Source organism: Salvelinus fontinalis, chromosome 32, assembly GCF_029448725.1.
Source record: "Salvelinus fontinalis isolate EN_2023a chromosome 32, ASM2944872v1, whole genome shotgun sequence".
In the NCBI taxonomy this organism is placed as follows: domain Eukaryota; kingdom Metazoa; phylum Chordata; class Actinopteri; order Salmoniformes; family Salmonidae; genus Salvelinus; species Salvelinus fontinalis.
The window spans coordinates 35,683,698-35,707,732 of record NC_074696.1 but is presented as its reverse complement, the minus strand read 5'-3'; the positions used below and the strand labels follow the sequence as shown (position 1 = coordinate 35,707,732).

Sequence of the window (24,035 nt, the reverse complement as noted above, 5' to 3'; positions counted from 1 at the left end):
AGTGCCTTAGACGGCTGCGAAACTCGGGAGGCAAATTGTTTTCTCTTGGTAGATAAACATTTGAGAAAGTTATGTTATTAGGACAAAAATGAAAATAGAAAAGGATGAAATGAAAATCACATTTGTAAAGAAACATCCCAGCCAATGCTTCCATCATAACAAATTGTCAATGATGAGTCATATGACAGCTTGCTTATCTATCCATCCCTGATACACCAGCTTTGTAGACGATTTGTCTGATACACGCTTTCTCAGTTAATTTTGTATTATTGCAGATTAAGGAATCAATAAAGACAATTTAAACACACATCCTTATCAATGTTGACTTGGAGCATACATTTTTTATAATCCAATAACGTCATGAGTGGATCACAATTGATCTGATAAACTATTCACTGGTGTAAAGTGAGATGAAAGATCAATGTCGCCAGAGGAATTAAAGCCAGTGAAGTCATAGGTTTTACATTGTAGCTGAGCCAGAGCTTTGGCAGGAGGTCATTGTCAATCTGCCCAGTAACAGTAATGAGAGCCATACTGTATCTGATGCCAGTGTAGTTAAACTACAGTATAAAATCCTTCCAATATTGCGCAATAGTTGGGAGTGAATCTGTGATTCAGAACTGTGTTTAAAAAGGGTCCCTCCTTTATACATTGATGACAGTAAGAAAGGGGACCACAAGGAGTGATATCAATCTATAAAATGTATTTTGTGACAGAAAAAGATGTGAGGAGGCCCAACTTTACAGTGTCCTAAAACTGATGTGTTTACATGGTCAGTGGTGATTTTAGCACATCAATTTTGGTGGGGCAAAAAAAAGAAAGTGGGATGAATGCCAGCTAAGCCAATTCACAACACTAAACAATACATTAATTGCACTATAACAGTGATAAATGGTGCCCACAAACTGTTAGGGCCTACATGAAGCTGTCCCAACAGCAGAGTCCCAACACCTTACCACTGCTACGCCTGGCTATCAGAGGAGCCTTGTCTGGTAGCGAAACAGTTCATTCAGCCTCATTCACTGCCTTAGCTGATATGGCTGACTTACTTAAACAAATGTAATTTCTACTGACAATTGAGATGTACAAACTATGGCGTTAGGGGACGACAAGCAGATGAGGCAATCTGTAATTTTGATCAAGACATTAATGACCAAGCTAGGATGGACGTAGTCAATATAACTATTTGTTCAGCACTTTTGAAATGTAGCGCAACATAATTCAGAACATGTGCCATTCTTAGTGTTCTCCCTGTACACCAAGTCAGAACTGTAGGATAAACAAAGGGGGCATATAAGCAGAATGAAAGCTCTTACAATAATCGATGATTACATTTCTCAAAAACACTTTATAGGCTATATATGCACCACCAAATCAGAACAGTTGGCGAAATAAAAAGGTGAAAATAGACAATTATTAGGGTGAGGCACATGGGCTAATAACAGCTTACTACACAACACACACTTAGTATTACTTTCTTAGCTACAGTATACACATCTCCCTGGCATATTACATAAATTATGCAGCAGCATACAAGACATTTTTGGACTCACCTTGCTGTGCTCACTTAAACAGGAAGGTGGTGTGGCGGTCCTTCGTCGGCAAATTTTGTCATTAAACTTTGTCATTAAAGTCTGGCATTCTCTGGATTTATGGTGCTTTTTGGCACAACTGGGAACTCCAACAACAAAAATTTGAATCATGATGACGTCAGTGATCTTCAGGTCGTAGCTCTAGAAAGAGGCCTGAGTTCTGAATTTACAATTCCGAGTTGGATGAAAGTTCAAAACGTATTTTCCCAGTCATAGCTCGTTTTTCCCGAATTCCCAGTTGTCTTTAACTCACTGAAGTCAGATTTTGCAGTTCTGAATTAACAATTGGTGTGAGTGCGGCACAATGCTTCAGTGACAGCATGGCCAATTTTGAATGTTTATCATTTTAAACTAGGAAAAGAGACCCTTAATCTTAAACAACACATCCACTCCACTGAATAGCAGGCTAATGATTGCTTTGCAATGCTTGCAGTTAGCCACTGATTCCTTCCAAACCACTCGTTGTTGAATTTACGATTTCCAACTCGTGTAATGTTTATGTCCAATGGCCGATGAGCACCGGTACATTTTATTTATAATTTCTCTTCATTATTTCTCTTCATATGAGAAGGATTTAAAATTATTTACAAGTAGATTGTCAACTTGATTCATGATGATGACTGCTAGCTAAGATTTTGAAAGTATGATAACAGTCCAATCAAAGCTACTGTAGATAAAACATGATTTGACATCATTTTATCTGTGGCCAATGACCTTGAACCTTCTTGGATGGGCACTTCTAATGTAACTATGGCAGCACCCAAAAGGCTTACATTTTCTATCTCTACCTTTAAACTTGGTGGTGACGTAGTGTCCCCATGAATGCCAGAACACTGAGGCAATCACGGCGCAACGCTCCGTATCTTCTGCTGGCTTGCCCCACCACCACAGAAAGCACTGAGCTAAGCTGAAACACCTGTATTTTGGAGCTGCCTTACTCAAGAAAACAAAAAGAGGCCATGTTTGTATTATTTTCTTTACATTGTTTGCAAACTGATATGTGACAAGTATTAACGCCATAATAACATGCAAAACAGGAAAGCCCCAAAAATGTTGGGCTCAAAGCAGGTGGGGCTCCGCCCCACTTGCCCTGAATGATGGGTCCCCACTGTACATGGTAGATAGTAATGTAATAAATAGTGTATATACACATTGTTACATTGTACTTACAACTGAGTGTACAAAACATTAAGAACACCATCCTAATATTGAGTTACACCCTCACTTTGCCCTCAGAACAGCCTCAATTCGTCAGGGCATGGACTCTACAAGGTGTCGAACGTTCCACAGGGATGCTGGCCCATGTTGACTCCAATGCTTCCCACAGTTGTGTCAAGTTGGCAGGATGTCCTTTGGGTGGTGGATCATTCTTGATACACACGGGACACAGTTGAGCATGAAAAACTCAGCAGCATTGCAGTTCTTGACACGAACTGGTGCACCTGGCACTTTAATCTTTTGTCTTGCCCAAATCCTTCTTTAACCTGTTTCTTCCCCTTCATCTACACTGATTCAAGTGTATTTAACAAGTGACATCAATAATGGATCATAGCTTTCACCTGGTCAGTGGACAGAATGTCATGGAAAGAGCAGGTGTTCATAAAGTTTTTGTACACTCAGTGCATCTACTTGTGGTCCTTCAGCAGATACTCTGCCAAGTGATGTAGGACTAAAGTTATCTCATTGGTAAACAGATATCAGATTGGGCAGCCAGGTTCATCCTCAGTATCAAAGTCATGGGTTGCCAGATTTTAGTCTTTTTCGGTCCACTTGTTTGGCTTCATGTACCTAACCTTACACTGTGTTCCAGATCCCCATTATGAGCGTGTCACCTGTCCATGTTCTCGTCAAACCTATGTGAATGGAAAGAGATTGGAAAAACAATAAATACATACACAAAGGCCATACATTTTCATAAACCGTCAAAATAGGTCTTAGTTTTCTCGCTGTAAAGCAGATATATATTTTTTAGAGTGATTAGGAATAACTCGATATTGGTCACACAATACATATATGAGGTGTTGGGCTTTTCTATTAATGGGTTCATTAACATGGCTCTTTGTGAATGTGTGAGAGTGTCTGATGAGGTCACTCACTGTCTGACGCAGTCGGGGATCTGCACACGCTCAATAGGGATGTGCTGGGACAGCTCCTGAAATCTGTCGATAAACTGAATCTTGCGACTGAATTTGGAGCTGTGAGGATGAAGGGACCAGAAGACATTCGTTTTATGTGAGGACACAGAGCCAACATGTCATAAATAAAGATACAATAGTGAACAGCATGATTTAGATCAAATATATACACAAGAGTTGTACTCTTACAGCTACCAGATCAGGACAGCTGCTCTAACAGTGCCCATTGTTCTATCGTTGTCCCTTTTTGCTTCATGGAGTAACAGGGAACATTGACTCAACAGCAACCCTGACAGACTGGACTTGGTGTCTCAGGGGATGGTGGTCCTCACCTGACGAAGGGCTTGATGATGGTGATCAGGGCCTTGATGTACCAGGTCGGGTGGACAATGTATAGAGCTTTCAGATTCTTCCTCAACCTATGAGAAAAACAGAATCAAGTGTAAGAGTAAAGGTAACAGTTGTTCTCTCAATCTGTCAGTATATCTACTGCAGATGTCCACCACCTCTCTCACACACACCTTTCACATCACCATGATTGACGGTTTAAACCCTTCCGTAAGACCTGTATCTTTACCAGAGGTTCTTTGGGGCCCAGTCTGTGTGACTCCCCAGACAGGCGCAAACTGCTGAGTAAGGGGTCTACCTCTCACACTAACAGGGGCCAAGCCAAACAACAGGAAGTGAGAGGGGAAGTTGGATAGACACGGTCAGGTGTCAAAAGGCAGACCGCTAGCTCTATTGGTAGAGAAAGCATCACAAAGGAACATGTCTGTAGACAAAGGGCCGCTTTGCCAGACACGGGTGAGACCTACTCCTGGACCGAAAAGCATGTTCTATGTAGAACTATTGAAAGTGCTTTTTCATCCACAAACACTTCATCTTGTCTGGGAAACCAGCTCTTAAACACTGTGAACTTGGCATCCATGTAAAACATGATGTTAGTACTTCAGTGTCCCCTGTTTTCTCAGGGTCGCTGTAAGTGGCGGTCATGTCAGCAGAGGTACCGTCGCCGAAAACAAAGACGGTTCTGCCGAGTTCCTCTGTGGCGTTAATCGAGGAAATATAGAGAGGCTCCACACCACTCTCTCACTTGAATATCTTTGTTATTTTCAGATTCTCATTTTGCTCTTTTGTAGCGTTGTCAACTATACAGAACCAAAATATAAACGCAACGTAAAGTGTTGGTTCCATGTTTCATGAGCTGAAACACAAAATCGCAGAAAAGTTCCAAACGCACAAAAAGCTTACTTCTCTAAAATGTTGTGCACAAATTTGTTTACATCCCTGTTAGTGAGCATTTATAACCTTTGCCAAGATAATTCATCCATCTGACAGGTGTGGCATATCAAGAAGCTGATTAGACAGCATGATCATTACACAGGTGCACCTTGTGCTGGGGACAATAAAAGGCCACTATAAAATGCAACGTTTTGTTACACAACACAATGCCACAGATTTGGATGGAGCGTGCAATTGGCATGTTGACTGCAGGACTGTCCACCAGAGCTGTTGCCAGAGAATTGACTGTTAATTTCTTTACCATAAGCTGCTTCCAATGTTGTTTTAGAGAATTTGGTAGTATGTCCAACTGGCCTCACAACCGCAGACCATGTTTAACCACGCCAGCCCAGGACCTCTACATCCGGCTTCTTCACCTGCGGGATCATCTGAGGAGGGGTGCTGAGGAGTATTTATGTCTGTAATAAAGTCCTTTGGTGGGGAAAAACTCATTGATTGGCTGTGCCTGGCTCCCCACTGGGTGGGCCTGGCTGCCAAGTGGATGGGCCTATGCCCTCCAAGGACCACCTACTGTATGGCTGCACCCCTGCCCTGTCATGTGAAATCCATAGATTAGGGCCTAATGAATTTATTTAAATTGACTGATTTCCTTGCATGAACTGTAACTTAGTAAAATCTTTGAAATTGCTGCATGTTGCGTTTATATTTTTTGTTCAGTATATCATTGTGTTTTCTATCCCAGTTCGCTCCTCTCCGTGTAGGCTTTAGACGCTCCCCAACCCTTGACTGCAACCCTTCTAATTTAGTGTACCCTCCATGCACAACCCTTGTGGAATTCCTGGACTCCGCCAGCGTTTGGAACTGCCAATCTGTGGTCAAGAACACAGTTAATCTCAGCCTATGCTGCCCTTCAGTCCCTTGACTTTTTGGCCCTGACGGAGACATGTATCAGCCCAGACAACACTGCTACTCCAGCTGATCTCTATTCATCTGACTATGTGTTCTCTCATAGTCCGTGAGCATCTGGTCGTCGCAGTGGTGGCACATGGCTACTCATTTCTCCTAAGTGGAGATTTTCACTCACCTCTCCATCTCCTCATTTGAATTCCATGTGGTCACTGTCACTTGTCCTCTCGAGCTTAACTTCTTATGGCTGGGGGCAGTATTGAGTAGCTTGGATAAGTAAGGTGCCCAGAGTAAACTGCCTGCTACTCAGTCCCAGAAACTAAGATATGCATATTATTAGTAGATTTGGATAGAAAACACTCTGAAGTTTCTAAAACTGTTTGAACGATGTCTGTGAGTAAAACAGAACTCATATGGTAGGCAAAAACCAGAGAAAAAATCCAACCAGGAAGTGGGAAATTTGAGGTTTGTAGGTTTGCCTATCCAATATACAGTGTCTATGGGGTCATATTGCACTTCCTACGGCTTCCACTAGATGTCAACAGTCTTTAGAACCTTGTTTGATGCTTCTACTGTGAAGTATGAGGGAATAAGAGCTGATTGAGTCATGGGTCTGCCAGAGTGCCACGAGCTCACTCAGGCGCGCCCCCGTGAGAGTTAGCTTGGTTCCATCGCATTTCTACAGACAAAGGAATTCTCCGGTTGAAACATTATTGAAGATTTATGTTAAAAACATCGTAAAGATTGATTCTAAACATCGTTTGACATGTTTCTACAAACTGTAATGGAATTTTTTTACTTTTCGTCTGGCCTGCGCGTCATCAATTTGGATTTTGGAACTAAACGCGAGAACAAAAAGGAGATATTTGGACATAAATTATGGACGTTATCGAACAAAACAAACATTTATTGTGGAACTGGGATTCCTGGGAGTGCATTCTGATGAAGATCATCAAAGGTAAGTGAATATTTATAATGCTATTTCTGACTTCTGATGACTCCACAACATGGCGGATATCTGTATGGCTTGTTTTGGTCTGAGCGCTGTCCTCAGATTATTGCATGGTGTGCTTTTTCCGTAAAGTTTTTTTGAAATCTGACACAGCGGTTGCATTAAGGAGAAGTTTATCTAAAGTTCCATGTATAATACTTGTATCTTTTATCAATGTTTATTATGAGTATTTCTGTAAATTGATGTGGCTCTCTGCAAAATCACCGGATGTTTTGGAGGCAAAACATTACTGAACATAACGCGCCAATGTAAACTGAGATTTGTGGATATAAATATGAACTTTATCGAACAAAACATACATGTATTGTGTAACATGAAGTCCTATGAGTGTCATCTGATGAAGATCATCAAAGGTTAGTGATTAATGTTATCTCTATTTCTGCTTTTTGTGACTCCTCTCTTTGGCTGGAAAAATGGCTGTGTTTTTCTGTGACTAGGTACTGACCTAACATAATCAGATGGTGTGCTTTCGTCGTAAAGCCTTTTGAAATCGGACACTGTGGTGGGATTAACAACAAGTTTATCTTTAAAATGGTGTAAAATGCTTGAATATTTGAGGAATTTTAATTATGAGATTTCTGTTGTTTGAATTTGGCGCCCTGCACTTTCACTGGCTGTTGTCAAGTCGATCCCGTTAACGGGATCTCAGCCGATCTCAGCCGTAAGAAGTTAACATTGTTGTCATCTATCATTCACCAGGTACCCTTAGAGTTCCTCAATGAGCTTGACACCTTGATAAGCTCATTTCCTGACCATGGCTCACTGCTCTTCATATTGGGCGATTTCAACCTCCCGACGTCTGCCTTCGATTCATCTACAAAAATCTCTGAAACCGGAAACACTTATCTCCCTCACTAGCTTTAAGCATCATCTGTCAGAGCAGCTCACAGATTACTGCACCTGTATTTATTTATTTAGCTCCTTTGCACCCCATTATTTCTATCTCTACTTTGCACATTCTTCCACTGCAAATCTACCATTCCAGTGTTTTACTTGCTATATTGTATTTACTTCGCCACCATGGCCTTTTTTTGCCTTTACCTCCCTTATCTCACCTAATTTGCTCACATTGTATATAGACTTATTTTTCTACTGTATTATTGACTGTATGTTTGTTTTACTCCATGTGTAACTCTGTGTTGTTGTATGTGTTGAACTGCTTTGCTTTATCTTGGCCAGGTCGCAATTGTAAATGAGAACTTGTTCTCAACTTGCCTACCTGGTTAAATAAAGGTGAAATAAATAAATTCTTTCCAACTCTTTCTTTCCCCACTTTTGACCCTTTCCCAATCCCCACCCACTCACAAGGCAGGCAATACACTTGACCTCATCTTTTTTATTGGGGGGTGGATCAGCTTAATATTGCGGAAAGAATGTTGCTTCCAATGTAATTGTCTGCATCATTTCCAATCCCCCATATTTTTGGGGGTAAATATATATATCCATTCACGTATGCATACATATACACATATATACATACACATACCTACATAGACATACATACTTTTTTTTAAAGAGTATACCTTTATTATTATTCCCTGCAAACCCTACCACCGATCCCCCAATTGGAGTAAACTGATAAACATTTCTGTTTTTACCTTGAATTTATACATCTTATACACATTTTACAGACAGTCTACTTTATAATAGTTCTCTCTTGTTTGTTCTTAGTCCTTCCTCTATTTCTGTTGTCCATCCAGTTTGATTTCCACTTGTAACTGTGCTATTTCACAATAGCTCCGCACCTATACACATTTCACAGATCCCGTATGCCCTACATTGTTTATCTTGTTATTAGTCCCACCCTTCAGCTCCACTCAACCTTTCCCATCTATCTTCCAACATCATCCATTTCGGATTTTTATTTGCCATATATTTTTCAACTGTGCTGTGATGCTTCACAAAAGATTTGAATCTTCCTATTCTCATAGCTTCCACGGATTGTAAATTAAAAATAATTTTTTTTGCTAAAATAATTATTATATTATTGATTGATTGACTATGGCTTTTCAAATCCCCCAGTATTGCTATCTGTAGCGTTAGTTCTACGCAAATGTTGCAATTCTTCAACCATTCCTGGACCTGTGACCAAAAACGAGCTACATGCGGACAATACCAAAATAAATGGTCTAATGACTCTGTCTCCTCACAGCAGAATCTACAGAGCTGAGAAGATTGTATCCCCCATATATATAACATTCTATTAGTTGCAAGAATTTTGTACAATAATTTAAATTGAAAAATGTGAAGTTTTGAATCCGGCGTTGTTTTGCGTATCAATTCATAAACCATGTGCCATGGAATGGGTACATCGAAAATCTCTTCCCAACTATTTTGCAATTTATATGGCACAGCTGTAAGTTTTTTGGTCCTTAAATGAAATTGGTATATGTTTTTATTTATCACACTTTTCTTTAACCATTTATGTTCTTTAATATAAGGCCAACATACAAGTTCCTTACTTTTATCCCCTTCCACCTGCCTCTTCCATTTTTGTGGTAATGCTGCAATTAATTGGTTGTAATTTTGGGTAGAGCAGACATTTCCATATGTCTGTGTTAGCTGCATGTGTGACATTACTCCACCAGTCCTATTTATGATATCATTCACAAAAATTATACCTTTTTTAAACATTTCTTCGATAAATACAGTTTTTTTATCAATTACTATATTTGAATTTAACCACAAGATTTGTTGTACTATTTGTTCCGTCCTTTCAGGTGGATTAAACTGAAATTGCAACCAACTTTCTAAGGCTTGTTTAAAAAATAAAGATATTTTGGAGATTATTTCCTTTTCAAGCAACCGAAAGTGAGCAGGTGTAATCTGAATAAAGGGAAAAAGGCCCTTCTTGAACATAGGATGACACATTCGTACCAATCTACTAGAGAACCAGTTTGGATTTAAGTATAACTTTTGTATGACTGATGCCTTTAGTGAGAGGTCTAATGCTTTAATATTTAATAATTTCTGCCCTCCGAATTCATATTCGTTATATAAATAGGCCCTTTTAATTTTATCTGGCTTGCCGTTCCAAATAAAATTGAATATTTTTTGTTCATATAATTTAAAAAGCAGGTCACTAGGTGTAGGCAAAACCATAAGCAAATAGGTAAACTGTGATATGATTAAAGAGTTAATCAGGGTGATTTTCCCACAAATAGACAGGTATTTTCCTTTCCATGGTAGCAAGATCTTATCTATTTTTGCTAACTTTCTATAAAAATGTATTGGAGTGAGATCATTTCTTTCTTTTGGGATTTGTATACCGAGTATGTCCACATCACCGTCAGACCATTTAATTGGTAAACTACATGGCAATGTAAAATGTGTATTTTTTAGTGATCCAATACGTAATATGGTACATTTATCATAATTTGGTTTTAATCCAGAGAGGATAGCAAATGTATCTAGATCCTCTAAGAGGCCGTGGAGAGATTCTAGTTGTGGTTTTAAAAGAAAACATGAATCATCAGCGTACAATGACACCTTAGTTTTTAGGCCCTGGATTTCTAATCCCTTAATATTAATGTTTGATCTAATTTTAACAGCTAACATTTCGATGGCAATAATAAATAGATATGCCGATAGTGGACAACCTTGTTTTACTCCTCTAGATAGTTTAAAACTTTCTGAGATGTAGCCGTTATTTACTATTTTACACCTAGGGTTACTATACATAATTTTTACCCATTTTATAAGAGATTCCCCAAAATTGAAATATTCTAGGCATTTATATATAAACTCCAGTCGTACTTTATCAAAAGCCTTTTCAAAATCAGCTATGAAAACCAGGCCTGGTGTCCCCGATATTTCATAGTGTTCCATTGTTTCCAGTACTTGCCTTATATTATCTCCAATGTATCGTCCATGTAAAAAACCTGTCTGATTAGGATGAATAATATCTGACAAAACTTTTTTTATTCTATGCGCCAAGCATTTTGCTAGGATTTTTGCATCACAACACTGAAGTGTAAGAGGTCTCCAATTTTTTAAATGGACTGGATCTTTATATATACCACTTGGGTCCTGTTTCAGTAATAATGATATCACACCTTCTTGTTGCGTGTCTGATAATCTATCATTTATATAGGAGTGGTTAAAACAAGCTAATAATGGTCCTTTGAGTATATCAAAAAAATGTTTGTATACTTCCACTGGTATGCCATCCAGTCCTGGAGTTTTCCCATCCTTAAAGGCCCCAATTGCATCAAGTAGTTCCTCCTCTGTAATTAGGCCTTCACATGAGTCTTTCTATACAGATGTTAATTTTACATTATTATTAGGGTAAAAATCCATACAATTAGTTTCAGTTAGTGGAGATGGAGGAGCCTGAAACGAAAATATATTCTTAAAGTACTTTACTTCCTCTTTCAAAATATCATTTGGTGAATCATGCGTGACTCCATCATTTGTAACAAGTTTTAATACGTTTTTTTTTGGTAGCATTTCTATATTGAAGATTGAAAAAGAATTTGGTGCATTTTTCCCCATATTCCATCCAGTTCGCTTTATTTTTGTAATATATTACACTGGATCTTTCTTGAATAAGTTCCTCCATTTCTTTTTGTTTTTCCTCTAACTTATTCTGTGCCTCTATGGTACCGTTTTTATTGTTATCTAACTGTACTGTTAGTCCTTCAATTTCCTTTGTTAATATGGACTCTTTTGATCGAAATTGCTTTTGTTTTATTGATGAGTACTGAATTGCATGGCCTCTAAAGGCACACTTAAAAGTGTCCCATACAATATGGGGATCTGCTGTACCTATGTTATGTCTAAAAAAGTCAGTTATAAATTCTTCTGTCCTAGTTCTAAACAATTTATCATCTAGTAGGCTTTGATTAAATTTCCAATATCCTCGCCGACGTGGAAATTCTGTAAGAGTAATATATATGCCAATTATGTGATGGTCCGACCGCATTCTGTCCCCTATCAAACACTTTTTAACTTTTGGTGCCAGAGAGAATGATATAAGAAAGTAGTCAAGGCGACTAGCTTGATTAAGCCTCCGCCATGTATATCTCACTAGGTCAGGGTATTTAAGTCTCCATATATCCACTAATTCCAATATATCCATGACATTCCTGATTTCCTTAAGTGCCTGAGGGTGATAGTTTGTAGTGTGATTTCCTTTCCGGTCCATAGAGGTATTTAAGACCGTATTAAAATCTCCCACTATAATAATAGAGTCTAGTGTTGCTTGTAGAGTTGATACATTCTTATATATATTGTCAAAGAAGCTTGGATCATCATTATTCGGACCGTATAGGTTAATAAGCCATATATGTTTATTGTCCAATAACATATTTAAAATAATCCATCTACCTTGAGGATCTGTTTGGACAAGTTGCACATTTGGATCAAAGTTATTATTAATTAAAACCATCACCCCTTTTGAATTTCTTTGCCCATGGGAGAAATATATTTCGCCCCCCCAGTTCTTTTTCCACAAAACTTCATCTAAAACTGTTGAATGAGTTTCCTGTAAACAGTAGATATTATAATCCTTCTCTTTTAGCCAGGTAAATACTGATCGTCTTTTCTTATTATCTGCTAAGCCATTACAATTGTAACTGGCTATACTTATTTCACCACTTACCATAATGAGACACACCTTTCAATTATTTTTATCAAAATATATGTTTGTAAACGTCCTATTAAAAAGTAACATAATGATTGAGTGTCTATATAGTTGTACCATGACATTTGCATCTCCACTAAGCAAACCTCCAATTGGTCCCCACTATTCCACCCACCAAAAGCCCCCATCTCGAGTTGGGTTGTCACCTCAATGCCCGGCAGACCACCCCCGACCCCCCGCATCGCACAGCCCCGGACCGACTGGGATCCATCCTTCGAAAAGTGCACACAGCACCATCCACCGAACCGAAGCAGATCCATTGCCAAATGCATTTCCATCGCCCTCACCTCGATTTTTATTACATATTGCTGTGAATCATCCTCTATAGTCCCTAACATCTTTTACTTCTTTCTTCGCAACAGTTGTGGGATACACACATACACCCACACACATTCAGCCCTTACCCCCACACAACCATAAGCTCACCCTCTCAACAATTGCACCATCCCAGAGCCCAACTCAAGATGGGTCATGATTTACAAATGTACTTGCAGTTGCAGCTGCATGAGAAGGCCTGCAAGACCACGCAAAAAATGAGCATAAATGTAGAGATTTATTTACCATTGTCACATCCTAGATGATGGAGGTCAAATGTACACCTTCTTCCTGAAAGAAAGGTCCTTGACCTCATCTTTACTAGAGACTGTTTGCTTATTAATCTCACGGCAACCTCTGATCTCTGATCAGGTCTCTGATCACAACTTTGTTTCCTTTTCGGTCTCCCTCTCCTCCAATCCTAGCCACTTAGCCCCTGCTTAGGTGGTCATGCGCCATCACAATCTTCACTCCCACTACTATCTCCTCTTCTATCCTATCATATCTCCCTTCTGCTAAATCCTTCTTCCTCCTGTCTCCTGATTCTGCATCTTATACCCTACTATCCTCCCTTTCCGTATCATATAACTCACACTGCCCCCTTTTCTTCTGGCCGGCCCGGCCTCCCCTCCTGCTATGTAGCCGAGTGACTCATTGCGAACTTACAGAACATTGCTGCAGGCAGCTGAGAGCAAACGACACTTCCGGAGGACCTATCATCCCTTCACTCCCTCCTCTCCCTCTGTATCCACTGCTTAAGCCACTTTTTATCACTACATTTCAAGATCTGCCTTTAACCCTAGGAAACTCTTTTCCACCTTCTCCTCCCTCCTTAATCGTCCACCCCCTCCTTCCTCCCTCTCTGCGGACAACTTTGCTCCTAACCACACAGAACTACCGAAAACCTTGACCTCTTTCTCCCTTCTCTCTCCAGATTAAATCCTGCGGCTAGTGAGGTCCGGCCGCCCAACAACCTGCCCGCTCGACCCCATCCCCTCCTCCCTTCTCCAGACCATCCCGGGAGACCTTCTCCCACTCCTCACTTCCCCAATCAACTCACTGGCTGCGTCTCCTCTGAGTCTCTACCCTCCACAAGAAACCAATGCTCGGCCCCTCTGACATCAAAAACTACAGACAGGTATCTCTTCTTTCTTTTCTTTCCAAAAAACTTGAGTGTGCTATCTCTTACCAACTCTCTCGCTATCTCTCTCAGAACGTCAGGCTTCAAGATTGGTCACTCAACTGAGACTGCTCTTCTTTGTGTAACAGAGGCTCTCCGCACTAGCAAAGCTGACTCTCTCCTCTGTTCTCATCCTCCTATATCTATTCGCTACCATCGACACAGTGAACCATCAGATCCTCCTCTCCTTCCTCTCAGGCCTGGGCGTTTCAGGGTCTGTAGGATTGCATCCTACCTGGCATGCTGCTCCTATCAGGTGAGGTGGAGAGGATCTGTGTCTGAACCACGTACTCTCACTACTGGTGTCCCCCAGGGTTATTTTCTAGGCCCTCTCCTCTTCTCTCTACTGTATACACCAAGTCACTCGGCTCCGTCATATCCTCACATGGTCTCTCCTATCATTGCTATATGGATGACACTTTTCTCTTTCCCCCATTCTGATACCCAGGTGGTGACACACATCTCTGCGTGTCTGGCAGATATCTCAGCTTGGATGTCGGTCCACCACTTCAAGCTCAACCTAGACAACACGGAGCTGCTCTTTCACCGGGGGAAAGCCTGCCCGCTCCAAGCCCTCTCCAACACGGTTGACAATTCCACGGTGTCCCCCTCCCAGAGTGCAAAGAACCTTGGCGTGACCCTGGACAACATCCTGTCGTTCTTTGCAAACATCAAAGCAGTGACTTGCTCCTGCAGGTTCATGCTCTACAACATCCGTAGAGTACGACCCTACCTCACACAGAAAGTGGCGCAAGTCACTTTCTGACTGATGTCTTGAGTTGCTTCAATATATCCACATCATTTTTCTTCCTCATGATGTCAACTATTTGGTGAAGTGCACCAGTCCCTCCTGCAGCAAAGTACCCCCACAACATGATGCTGCCACCCCCGTGCTTCACGATTGGGATGGTGTTCTTCAGCTTGCAAGCCTCTCCCTTTTTCCTCCAAACATAACGATGGTTATTATGGCCAAACAGTTCTATTTTTGTTTCATCAGACCAGAGGACATTTCTCCAAAAAGTACGATCTTTGTCCCCATGTGCAGTTCCAAACCGTAGTCTGGCTTTTTTTATGGCGGTTTTGGAGCAGTGGCTTCTACCTTACTGAGCGGCCTTTCAGGTTATGTCGATATAGGACTCGTTTTTACTGTGGATATAGATACTTTTGTACCTGTTTCCTCCAGCCTCTTCACAAGGTCCTTTGTTGTTGTTCTGGGATTGATTTGCACTTGCGCACCAAAGTACATTCATCTCAAGGAGACAGAACGCGTCTCCTTCCTGAGCGGTATGACAGCTGCGTGGTCCCATGGTGTTTATACTTGCATACTATTGTTTTACAGATGAACGTGGTACCTTCAAGCGTTTGGAAATTGCTCCCAAGGATGAACCAGACTTGTGGAGGTCCACAATTTTTTTCCTGAGGTCTTGGCTGATTTCTTTTGATTTTCCCATGATGTCAAGCAAAGAGGCACTGAGTTTGAAGGTAGGCCTTGAAATACATCCACAGGTACACCTCCAATTGACTCAAATTATGTCAATTAGCCTATCAGAAGCTTCTAAATGACATAATTTTCTGGAATTCTCCAAGCTGTTTAAAGGCACAGTCAACTTAGTGTATGTACACGTCTGACCCACTGGAATTGTGATACAGTGAAATATAAGTGAAAATCTGTCTGTAAACAATTGTTGGAAAAATTACTTGTGTCATGCACAAAGTAGATGTCCTAACCGACTTGTCAAAACTATAGTTTGTTAACAAGAAATTTGTGGAGTGGTTGAAAAACAAGTTTTAATGACTCCAACCTAAGTGTATGTAAACTTCCGACTTCAACTGTATATGAGTGTCTGAACTATAGGCAACCTCTAGAAATCTTTACACATATTTGATATGTGACTAAGTATAGTCAGATAATATAAAGGGACATGAATAGTCAAGTTTAGACCTTCATTTCAACAAGATACTAGGTTAGTGTGATGGCCTTAGCAGCTTTTTTCCTCCTGCAGTTCACTTGCTACCTTTACTGGGTCCAGACATTTAGTCACATTATTAGGATTAAGGAGACCCAGGTCGAGGTTTAGAACATCAAAGCTTTCTAGAAATGATGTTAGTGGCCATACTGTACACAAGCCTTTGGACACTGTTGTAACCATCCTGAAAAAAATAACACTCATTACAAGGTTGTGTTCATTAGGGCATACAATGTCAAACGTTTTAAAAGTCCATGTAGTCTGTACCTGTTTCAGTCCATTTTCTTCCATTTGGTGCCTAATGAACACGACCCTGGAATCTACTTCCTCCTAGCCTGAGAACTGTAGGTCGGCTGTGAAGGAAGTCAGGAGGAAACTCATAACTACACTTTGGCTTTGACGCCATCCTCTGGCTGAAGAAGGAGGAGTGACAAAGCAGGCTCTCGTGAACTTGTTGGATGCTAAGGCCCAATGTGACACTCTTATGGCCAGCTACTTGCTGTGGGTTGCTTCCTATACTGTACATACAGTATGGTTGCTACACTGCACATTCAAACTCATACACAATTTGTTTAAGTAAACAGTACATGGCATTACCTGTGAATATTTACTGAGGGTTTAACTGCAGGTTTACGCTTTAAGTAGTTTTTATTTTTTAAAGTATTTTTTCAAAATTAAAAGTACTGATAGTGGTATAAAAGTAGCCTATTGGTATTACTTTGTGATAATATGGTTAAATAGTCATTACATAGTAATTACCTAATGAGGTGCAGACTTGAGTTAGATCACAAAGAGTCACAAATTCGATGACTTGAGACTCGACATGGTAGCTGATATTCTGTTTCACTAAAGGAGAGCACAGCAGTCAGGATGATGGTTCAGGCTACTAACCTGGATGACACAACCCACGTGACTCACAGCACACGGAGAGCTTTGACCACACTGGTCTGATTGGTTCTCTCAAATGTAGTTTTTTCCCTCGGGGTTGAGACCTCTTGTTGTTTGGATTTGAAAATCAAAACATGTAATAAAAGGGGCGGTGCTCTGGGGCTGTATGTGGCTGTGCCTGTGGGTGTTAAAGTGACAGACACAGAGTAGAGCCAACCAGTAAAAGCACAGCCCCCATCATTGACACATTGTGACGACAACATCAAAGAGCCATTCCAGACTCTGGAGGACTTTGAGTGTTAGGTGTTAGCCAGACTAATCAACTACTAGGCTTACTTGCCTTTGAGTAGGGACACAACTATATCATTCATACAACAAATTGCCCAGCTGAATAAAATATGTCATATAATGATATAATTTATTTGAATGGGCCATAGAATACTACAAATTAACAGGTTTTGGGTGGAGTGTTTTGCCCCGATTTGCATACAGCCAGATCATATCAGAGCAAGTTGGACTTTAAGGACTACAACCTGGATCATTCACATTCGATACAATAATTCTGCTTCTACACAAACTCCTAACACAAACAACACGTTCCCACTAGCCGAGTCCTACATTTATTTCACCAGATGCCAAGTTGGGGAAATTACAAAGTTGGGCAATAAAGAATATACATATACAATTTGGGCAGTGCTGCTACAGCAAGACTTTCGAATCAGCAACGAGCTTTATGTAATGATCGCATGCATCCATTTTAGTGGAATTGCGTAAACATTTGTTTCAGAAGTTTCATTCTAAATTATCGTTCTACCTGCTTTACTCTCGCTGTGGGGAAGGGAAGAGCAACATATAGCTTCCACTTTGACGGAACTGCAATGTTTAGAATGTCAGGATTCTGGGTTACTTGTGAAAATCGATTGATTCTAGAGAATAGCGCAAAAATTCAGTGTGTCTCCACAGTAAGACATCGTGGGAATCTCGATTTGAAAACATATTGCCTATATTTAGATTCATTTCTGAACTTTTACATCTACATTATGCTTGATGACTTCATGGCGGATTCACAGTGAAAACGTTCTAGGAATCAAGCTTCTGAGAGGGGCAGAGGATGCGTTCTGTCGTCCCACTTCGTTGCCAGACACAGAGTGCCATTTTAGGGGAGGAAGGGGTCTGATGTAACACTTTGCCATTTTCTTAATTTCTCAGACTGAAGAAGACTTATTTTATATATATATATTAAATGTACACTTATCAACTAATTAGGCATGCCGAATAAACAGAAGTAGTCTTAACAGATACTGTCAAGGCCTTAATCCACAGGTTCTATTTTAATTATAACTAGCAATAGGCCTACAAACGTAACTAATTCTAACATTTTGAAAACTTTTTTTTTTTCTTTGGTAAGTCTAGGAATCTAGTATTATTCATTTAATATGGGTTGCCTGTGCAGTAAAGACCAACGTGTTCAGAAGGCACGGAGAGAAGCAAACAAAAGGATTGATAAACAGCTACGAAAAGACAAGCATAATAACCAAATAACTTGCCAGCGCCAGTTACTACCGTTAGGAGCTGGTGAGTCTGGGAAAAGCACGATAGTAAATCAGATGCAATATTTACATGTGGAACTCAGTGCAGAGGAGAAGATGCATTCCATACAAAACAACAGCAAAAAGGCTTCAGGATGTGAGATGTTTTCAAGGTTTAATGTATCTAATGTTAGAGGGCAGAGGTACAAAAGCAGAAAGTGGATGCAATGTTTTGCTGATGAGTGGGATGTTATTTTTTTGTGGTGGACAGCAGCAGCTATGACCTGGTGATGCAGGAGCACAGTCAGACCAACCGACTGCAGGAGGCACTAAACCTCTTCAAGAAAATCTGGAACAACAGGTGGCTAAGGACCGTTCCTGTCTGGGTCTTACTGAACAAACAGAACCTGCTAGCAGAGGGTTTTGGCGGGAAAATCTAAAATTCCACACTTGAATATGCAACACACTTGGCACTACTGTCATCCAGTTTTCACCAGTACAGTTGACACGGAAAACATCCTGCTCTTCTTCGAAGTCTTGAGATAGCCAGCTTAGTTGATTTTCCACTCTGATACATATTTTTCACCGACTGAGACAAATTTCAACGATTTTGATTACTTGAGACTTAATTACTTGGCATAAAATAACTTGAGACTTGACTTACGCTGCATTCTATGCCAACTACATTGCATTTGCCAGATCTCACAATGCCTGGATAGCTGTTAAACATATCCACTAACCACATCCTGAGCATTCTGACTGCACAGTTGATGACTGCAATGTATACGGCTTGGAACGTGGCCTACAACTTGGAGACTTGACTGACATGAGAGACTGATGAGTTGAATGATTTTTGTACTGTTTTGTTACTCACTGTGGAATATAATTTTCTGAAATAGGATCACAAACTAAGCCTATTTGAGTAAACAGAACTAACCTTCTGTCAATGGTGGTGTAACACTCTCTGAGCCAGCCAATGCCGGGGAGCTTGTTGCGCTGGGCCATGGCACACAGGTACACAATGACGTAGTTCTCCGCCACCATCAGGTCCAACGTTCCCACAATGTACCTGCAATGTTTAGTGGTGCTGGCGTTAGTTATGTTGACCTGAAGAGGGGCCAATTCAGATAGTGTTTTACTATTAGCTCTCACACCTGAATAGGTTGTCCATGACATGCTGGTAGTTCTCCATGGTGTTTTCAGGGAGATAGCAGGAAGAGAACACAATGATGTCATTAGACCCATCTCCATAGTAACCTGGATGGAAAACAACATTTGGATGAGGGAAAAATAAAGATGCAAAAAAGAAAGTGAAGATGCTCTTTGTGTCATCCAAGTTAATCTCACAACAATCGCTCACATTAGCCGAATTCCGTTGGCCTGAAAAAAACTCACATTCTCGCATAATGTCCGATAAGCAAGTGCAACAGGTTAAGTGAGTGCTGGGATTCTGGACTCACCCCCATGGGACAAGACTCGAAGGTAAGGCTCCAGTACACTCATGTTGACCAGACTCTCCTGAGGAGGGTCTCCCATGCAGAACCTGCGCCACCTAGTGCCCTGGCTGTCCACCTGGTCTTGGTCAAGAGAGCCCACTCCCATCTGCTCTGGTACTGACCCAAAGGCCTTATGGCAACGTGATGCCACTCCCAGATGAAGCAGGTCATCTGTGAATGGGAATAATGTTTCAATGGTAAATTTCCCATAATGTCTGGTAGGTAACACAATGCATAGACAGAGAGTGGTTGTGTACTATCTATAATATATCATATCTATGGGGTCAAGATCACCTAATACAAAGCATATATAAAGATAATAGCTGTATTATGTATTATCCAACATTTGTGTCTATCTAATGTGAAAAATGTCAAATATAATCAAAGTGAAAGTGGTTCAATAAGTTCATGGGTTGATCTTGGACCTGTGAGAGTGAAGAATCAGACCAAAGAAAAAGGCTGTTAGTCTGTCCTGTCCACTGCACCCTGTCCTCACCCTCCAAATCCATGTCCTGCACTGAAAAGTGGAGGGACTCGCTGTCCGAGGGCGTTTCCATGGCATCCAAGTCGATGTCCAGTCCCAGGTCGTCGTCATCGGGGGAGGGAATGAGGGCAGCTGTGGCATAGTCGTCGGACACCGCCGAGTCACTGCGATCCAGTGTCAGACTTAGTGCAGGGGCTATCAGGCGCTTCTTCCTGGGTCGGGGCTCCATTAGAGCCAGGCTGCTGGGCGGGGCTATCATGACATTTAATTATTAGGATTTGTATTTATATGTAGCTTTATAACAGTGACTGTTCTGTTACAACATTGCCATTTTGAATTGAAGTGTTACCTGGTCTGTCATCAGCAGCTAATGTGGGGTTCCCCAAGACTTCATTTGTGCCATGAGCATTCCTGGGAGGTGACCTACAATGTTAAGAAAGGTCAACAATTATATTTCTATGGAATTGTAATTAGATTTAGATGTTTCATTGTTAAAAAAGCAGATGTTTGAATATTTAGTATGTTGATAATATAACTAATGTATTGAATTTAGTCCAACCAAAACAATTCAGTCTGATGACCATAACCGCTGACCTGGGAATGTAAATGTCCTTCTCCTCTTTTTGCGCCTCCTCTCTTTGCTCCATGTTGTTGCTGTGTAGGTTCACAGTGCCAAGTTTCCTGATAGTAGCTGTGAACACAGTTGATGTCAGAGTATCAGCAAACCAAGACCAAACAGCTATTACAACTGAGGAGAAACTTTTGCTGTACCTTCATATTTTAATTTGAGAAGAATAAAGAGTGTGAAAAGAAATAACGATATAAAAAAATGTAACACCAACAAGTTCATGTCTGATCAGTTCTGCCAAATTATTGGATACTGAGGGATTTTTTCCTATGCTGGCCTCTAGTGGAAAACCTAGAGACGTACACTGTTCCGTTTTAAGGATCGCAATAAATGTACTATAGTACGGTATCTAAGGCAAGGCTATCAACACCCACTGTCTTTCACCGCTTTGTACTTTATTTTTCAAAGCTTGTATTATAATGGAAATGTAAAATTCCTTTTGTAAGACCCTTACACCAGTAAGAACACATTTAAATTGCCCCAATATCACCACGTTTGTCTTGCTTAGATTCGTGCGATGAAGTGGTAAAGACAACTTGAGACAGGAATGCATGTGCGTAGATACAATACGAAGCAACAAATGTGTAACATTACCTTGTTGATGGTATTTGGTTCACGGGCCGACAAACTTTTCAATGTCTTTGTAAAAGTACAGTAACTTTTCAGTGAAAGAGGTAAACGTTATGGCTTTGCTGAACTTTAATTGCGCGGACACAGATGCCACACCTGAGAGTCAGTTAAGGTGTGGTGTATTTATTGCCAGTGGAGCCCATCCCTGTAACCATGGCAACATGGATTGACTGCACAAACTCGAGAGGTAAAACGTGTGCATGCTTGCTCAGGAATCAGGCTATTGTGCTGTGTGACATCTAGAATCAAACAAAAACGTCAGCACTGAAACAAATGATTACAACATGAACAGGAAAATAATGAGTGAAGCTTTGTCTCAATGTTATTTATACTATAAAACACACAAACATCATAACCCCTATTCTGATACTAAAAGGTATGTGCTTCTGTAGATTTGAAAGGTCCATAGAAAATTGACATAATAGATTTTGTACCCAGGGATGTTTTGGCAAAACATCCTTGAGTTGTCAACTAATTTGACTAATTTGACGCAGTTAGTTAGTTGAATTCAACTAATTCAACTAACTAACTGCGCCAATACCTCCCGGATGGCGCAGTGGTCTAGGGCACTGCATCGCACTGCATTTGATGCGTCACCAGAGTCTCTGGGTTCGCGCCCAGGCTAGGCTGGGTTCGCGCCCAGGCTCTGTCGCAGCCGACCGCAACCGGGAGGTCCGTGGGGCGACGCACAATTGGCATAGCGTCGTCCGGGTTAGGGAGGGTTTGGCCGGTAGGGATATCCTTGTCTCAGTATGTAATATGTCAAATGTAATAAAATGTATGCACTCTACTGTAAGTCGCTCTGGATAAGAGCGTCTGCTAAATGACTAAAATGTAAATGTAACTAATTTGAATTCAACGTGAAATCAACCAAAACATTCACCATGACCATGACATCAACCAAAATATTCACCATGACAAGCCAGCAGCATACCACCCTGCATACCACTGCTGGCTTGCTTCTGAAGCTAAGCAGGGTTGGTCCTGGTCAGTCCCTGGATGGGAGACCAGATGCTGCTGGAAGTGGTGTTGGAGGGCCAGTAGGAGGCACTCTTTCCTCTGGTCTAAAAAAAAAAAATAGCCCAATGCCCCAGGGCAGTGATTGGGGACACTGCCCTGTGTAGGGTGCCGTCTTTCAGATGGGACGTTAAACGGGTGTCCTGACTCTCTGAGGTCATTAAAGATCCCATGGCACTTATCGTAAGAGTAGGGGTGTTAACCCCAGTGTCCTGGCTAAATTCCCAATCTGGCCCTCAAACCATCATGGTCACCTAATAATCCCCAGTTTACAATTGGCTCATTCATCCCCCTCCTCTCCCCTGTAACTATTCCCCAGGTTGTTGCTGCATATGAGAACGTGTTCTCAGTCAACTTACCTGGTAAAAAATTGGATTTTAGTTGGGTGTAACCTTCACAAAAAAAGATTGCAGTTTTGAAACTGCAGTAAATGTGCAATAACTGCAGTCTGGTATTTTGGATGCAATAATTGCAGAATAACTGCAGTTATACTGCACTCTAACTGCAGTTACACTTCAAAATTACTGCAGTAAAAAAAACAGTGTTATTTTGGATGAAATATTTGCTGCATACTGCAGTTATACTGCACTCTGACTGCAATCTTTTTTCATAATGGGAAAAACATTTTCCACATTGATTCAACGTCATCACATGAACATATTGGGGTTGATGACGTGGAAACAACATTGATTCAATCAGTTCTTGCCCACATGGGTCCCATTATGCCTGCCGAAAACCAAACACTGCATTCCATAGTAAGAACCTTATACCAACGGTCAAGCATGGTGGTGGTGGTGTGATGGCTTGGGGATGCTTTGCTTCCTCAGGACCTGGACAACTTGCCTTAATTGAACGAACCATGAATTATGCTCTGTATCAGATAATTCTACAGGAGAATCAGTCTGTCAGGTCATCCATCTGTGAGCTGAAGCTGAAGCGCAGCTGGGTCATGCAGCAAGAAAATGATCCAAAACACACTATCAAGTCTACATGAAAATCGCTAAAAAGCCACAAATTTGAAGTTTTGTAATGGCCTAGACAAAGTACAGACTTAATCACAATTGAGATGTTGTGGCAGGACTTGAAACGAGCAGTTCATGCTTGAAAACCCACAAATGTCTCTTGAGTTAAATCAGTTCTGCATGGAAGAGTGGGCCAAAATTCCTCCAGTGATGTGAGGAATTGCAGCTAAAGACGGCACAACCAGTTATTAAGTGTAAGGGTGAAATTACTTTTTCACACAGGGGTGTGAAATAAGTATGAAATTGTTGCGTTATTTGTTCACTCAGGTTAACTTTATATAATATTAGGTTGTGGTTGAAGATCTGATAACATTAAGTATACAAAATATGTAAAAGTGGACAAAATTA

General features: G+C 40.8%; 1 protein-coding gene across 1 annotated transcript; it reads right to left on the bottom strand.

Moving 5' to 3' along the window:
* Positions 1-1,488: 1,488 nt before the first annotated feature.
* On the bottom strand, positions 1,489-21,737 carry LOC129831187 (BCL2/adenovirus E1B 19 kDa protein-interacting protein 2-like). The gene is made up of 10 exons (XM_055894296.1): positions 21,613-21,737; positions 20,985-21,081; positions 20,740-20,813; positions 20,403-20,642; positions 19,871-20,077; positions 19,565-19,667; positions 19,348-19,479; positions 4,060-4,146; positions 3,689-3,787; positions 1,489-3,445 (listed from the first exon to the last, which is right to left on the bottom strand). Exons 2-10 carry the CDS (start codon positions 21,035-21,037, stop codon positions 3,421-3,423), a joined length of 1,020 nt encoding a protein of 339 aa, XP_055750271.1. The 5' UTR covers positions 21,038-21,081; positions 21,613-21,737; the 3' UTR covers positions 1,489-3,420.
* Positions 21,738-24,035: the final 2,298 nt, after the last annotated feature.

Excerpts from the sequence above, each read along its gene's own strand:
- LOC129831187 (XM_055894296.1), bottom strand. The coding sequence starts at position 21,037 with ATGGAGCAAAGAGAGGAGGCGCAAAAAGAGGAGAAGGACATTTACATT. Across the intron at positions 20,643-20,739 it reads AGCTGCTGATGACAGACCAG|CCCCGCCCAGCAGCCTGGCT; the intron begins GTAACACTTCAA and ends ATGTCATGATAG. Across the intron at positions 4,147-19,347 it reads TACACCACCATTGACAGAAG|GTTGAGGAAGAATCTGAAAG; the intron begins GTTAGTTCTGTT and ends TTTTTCTCATAG.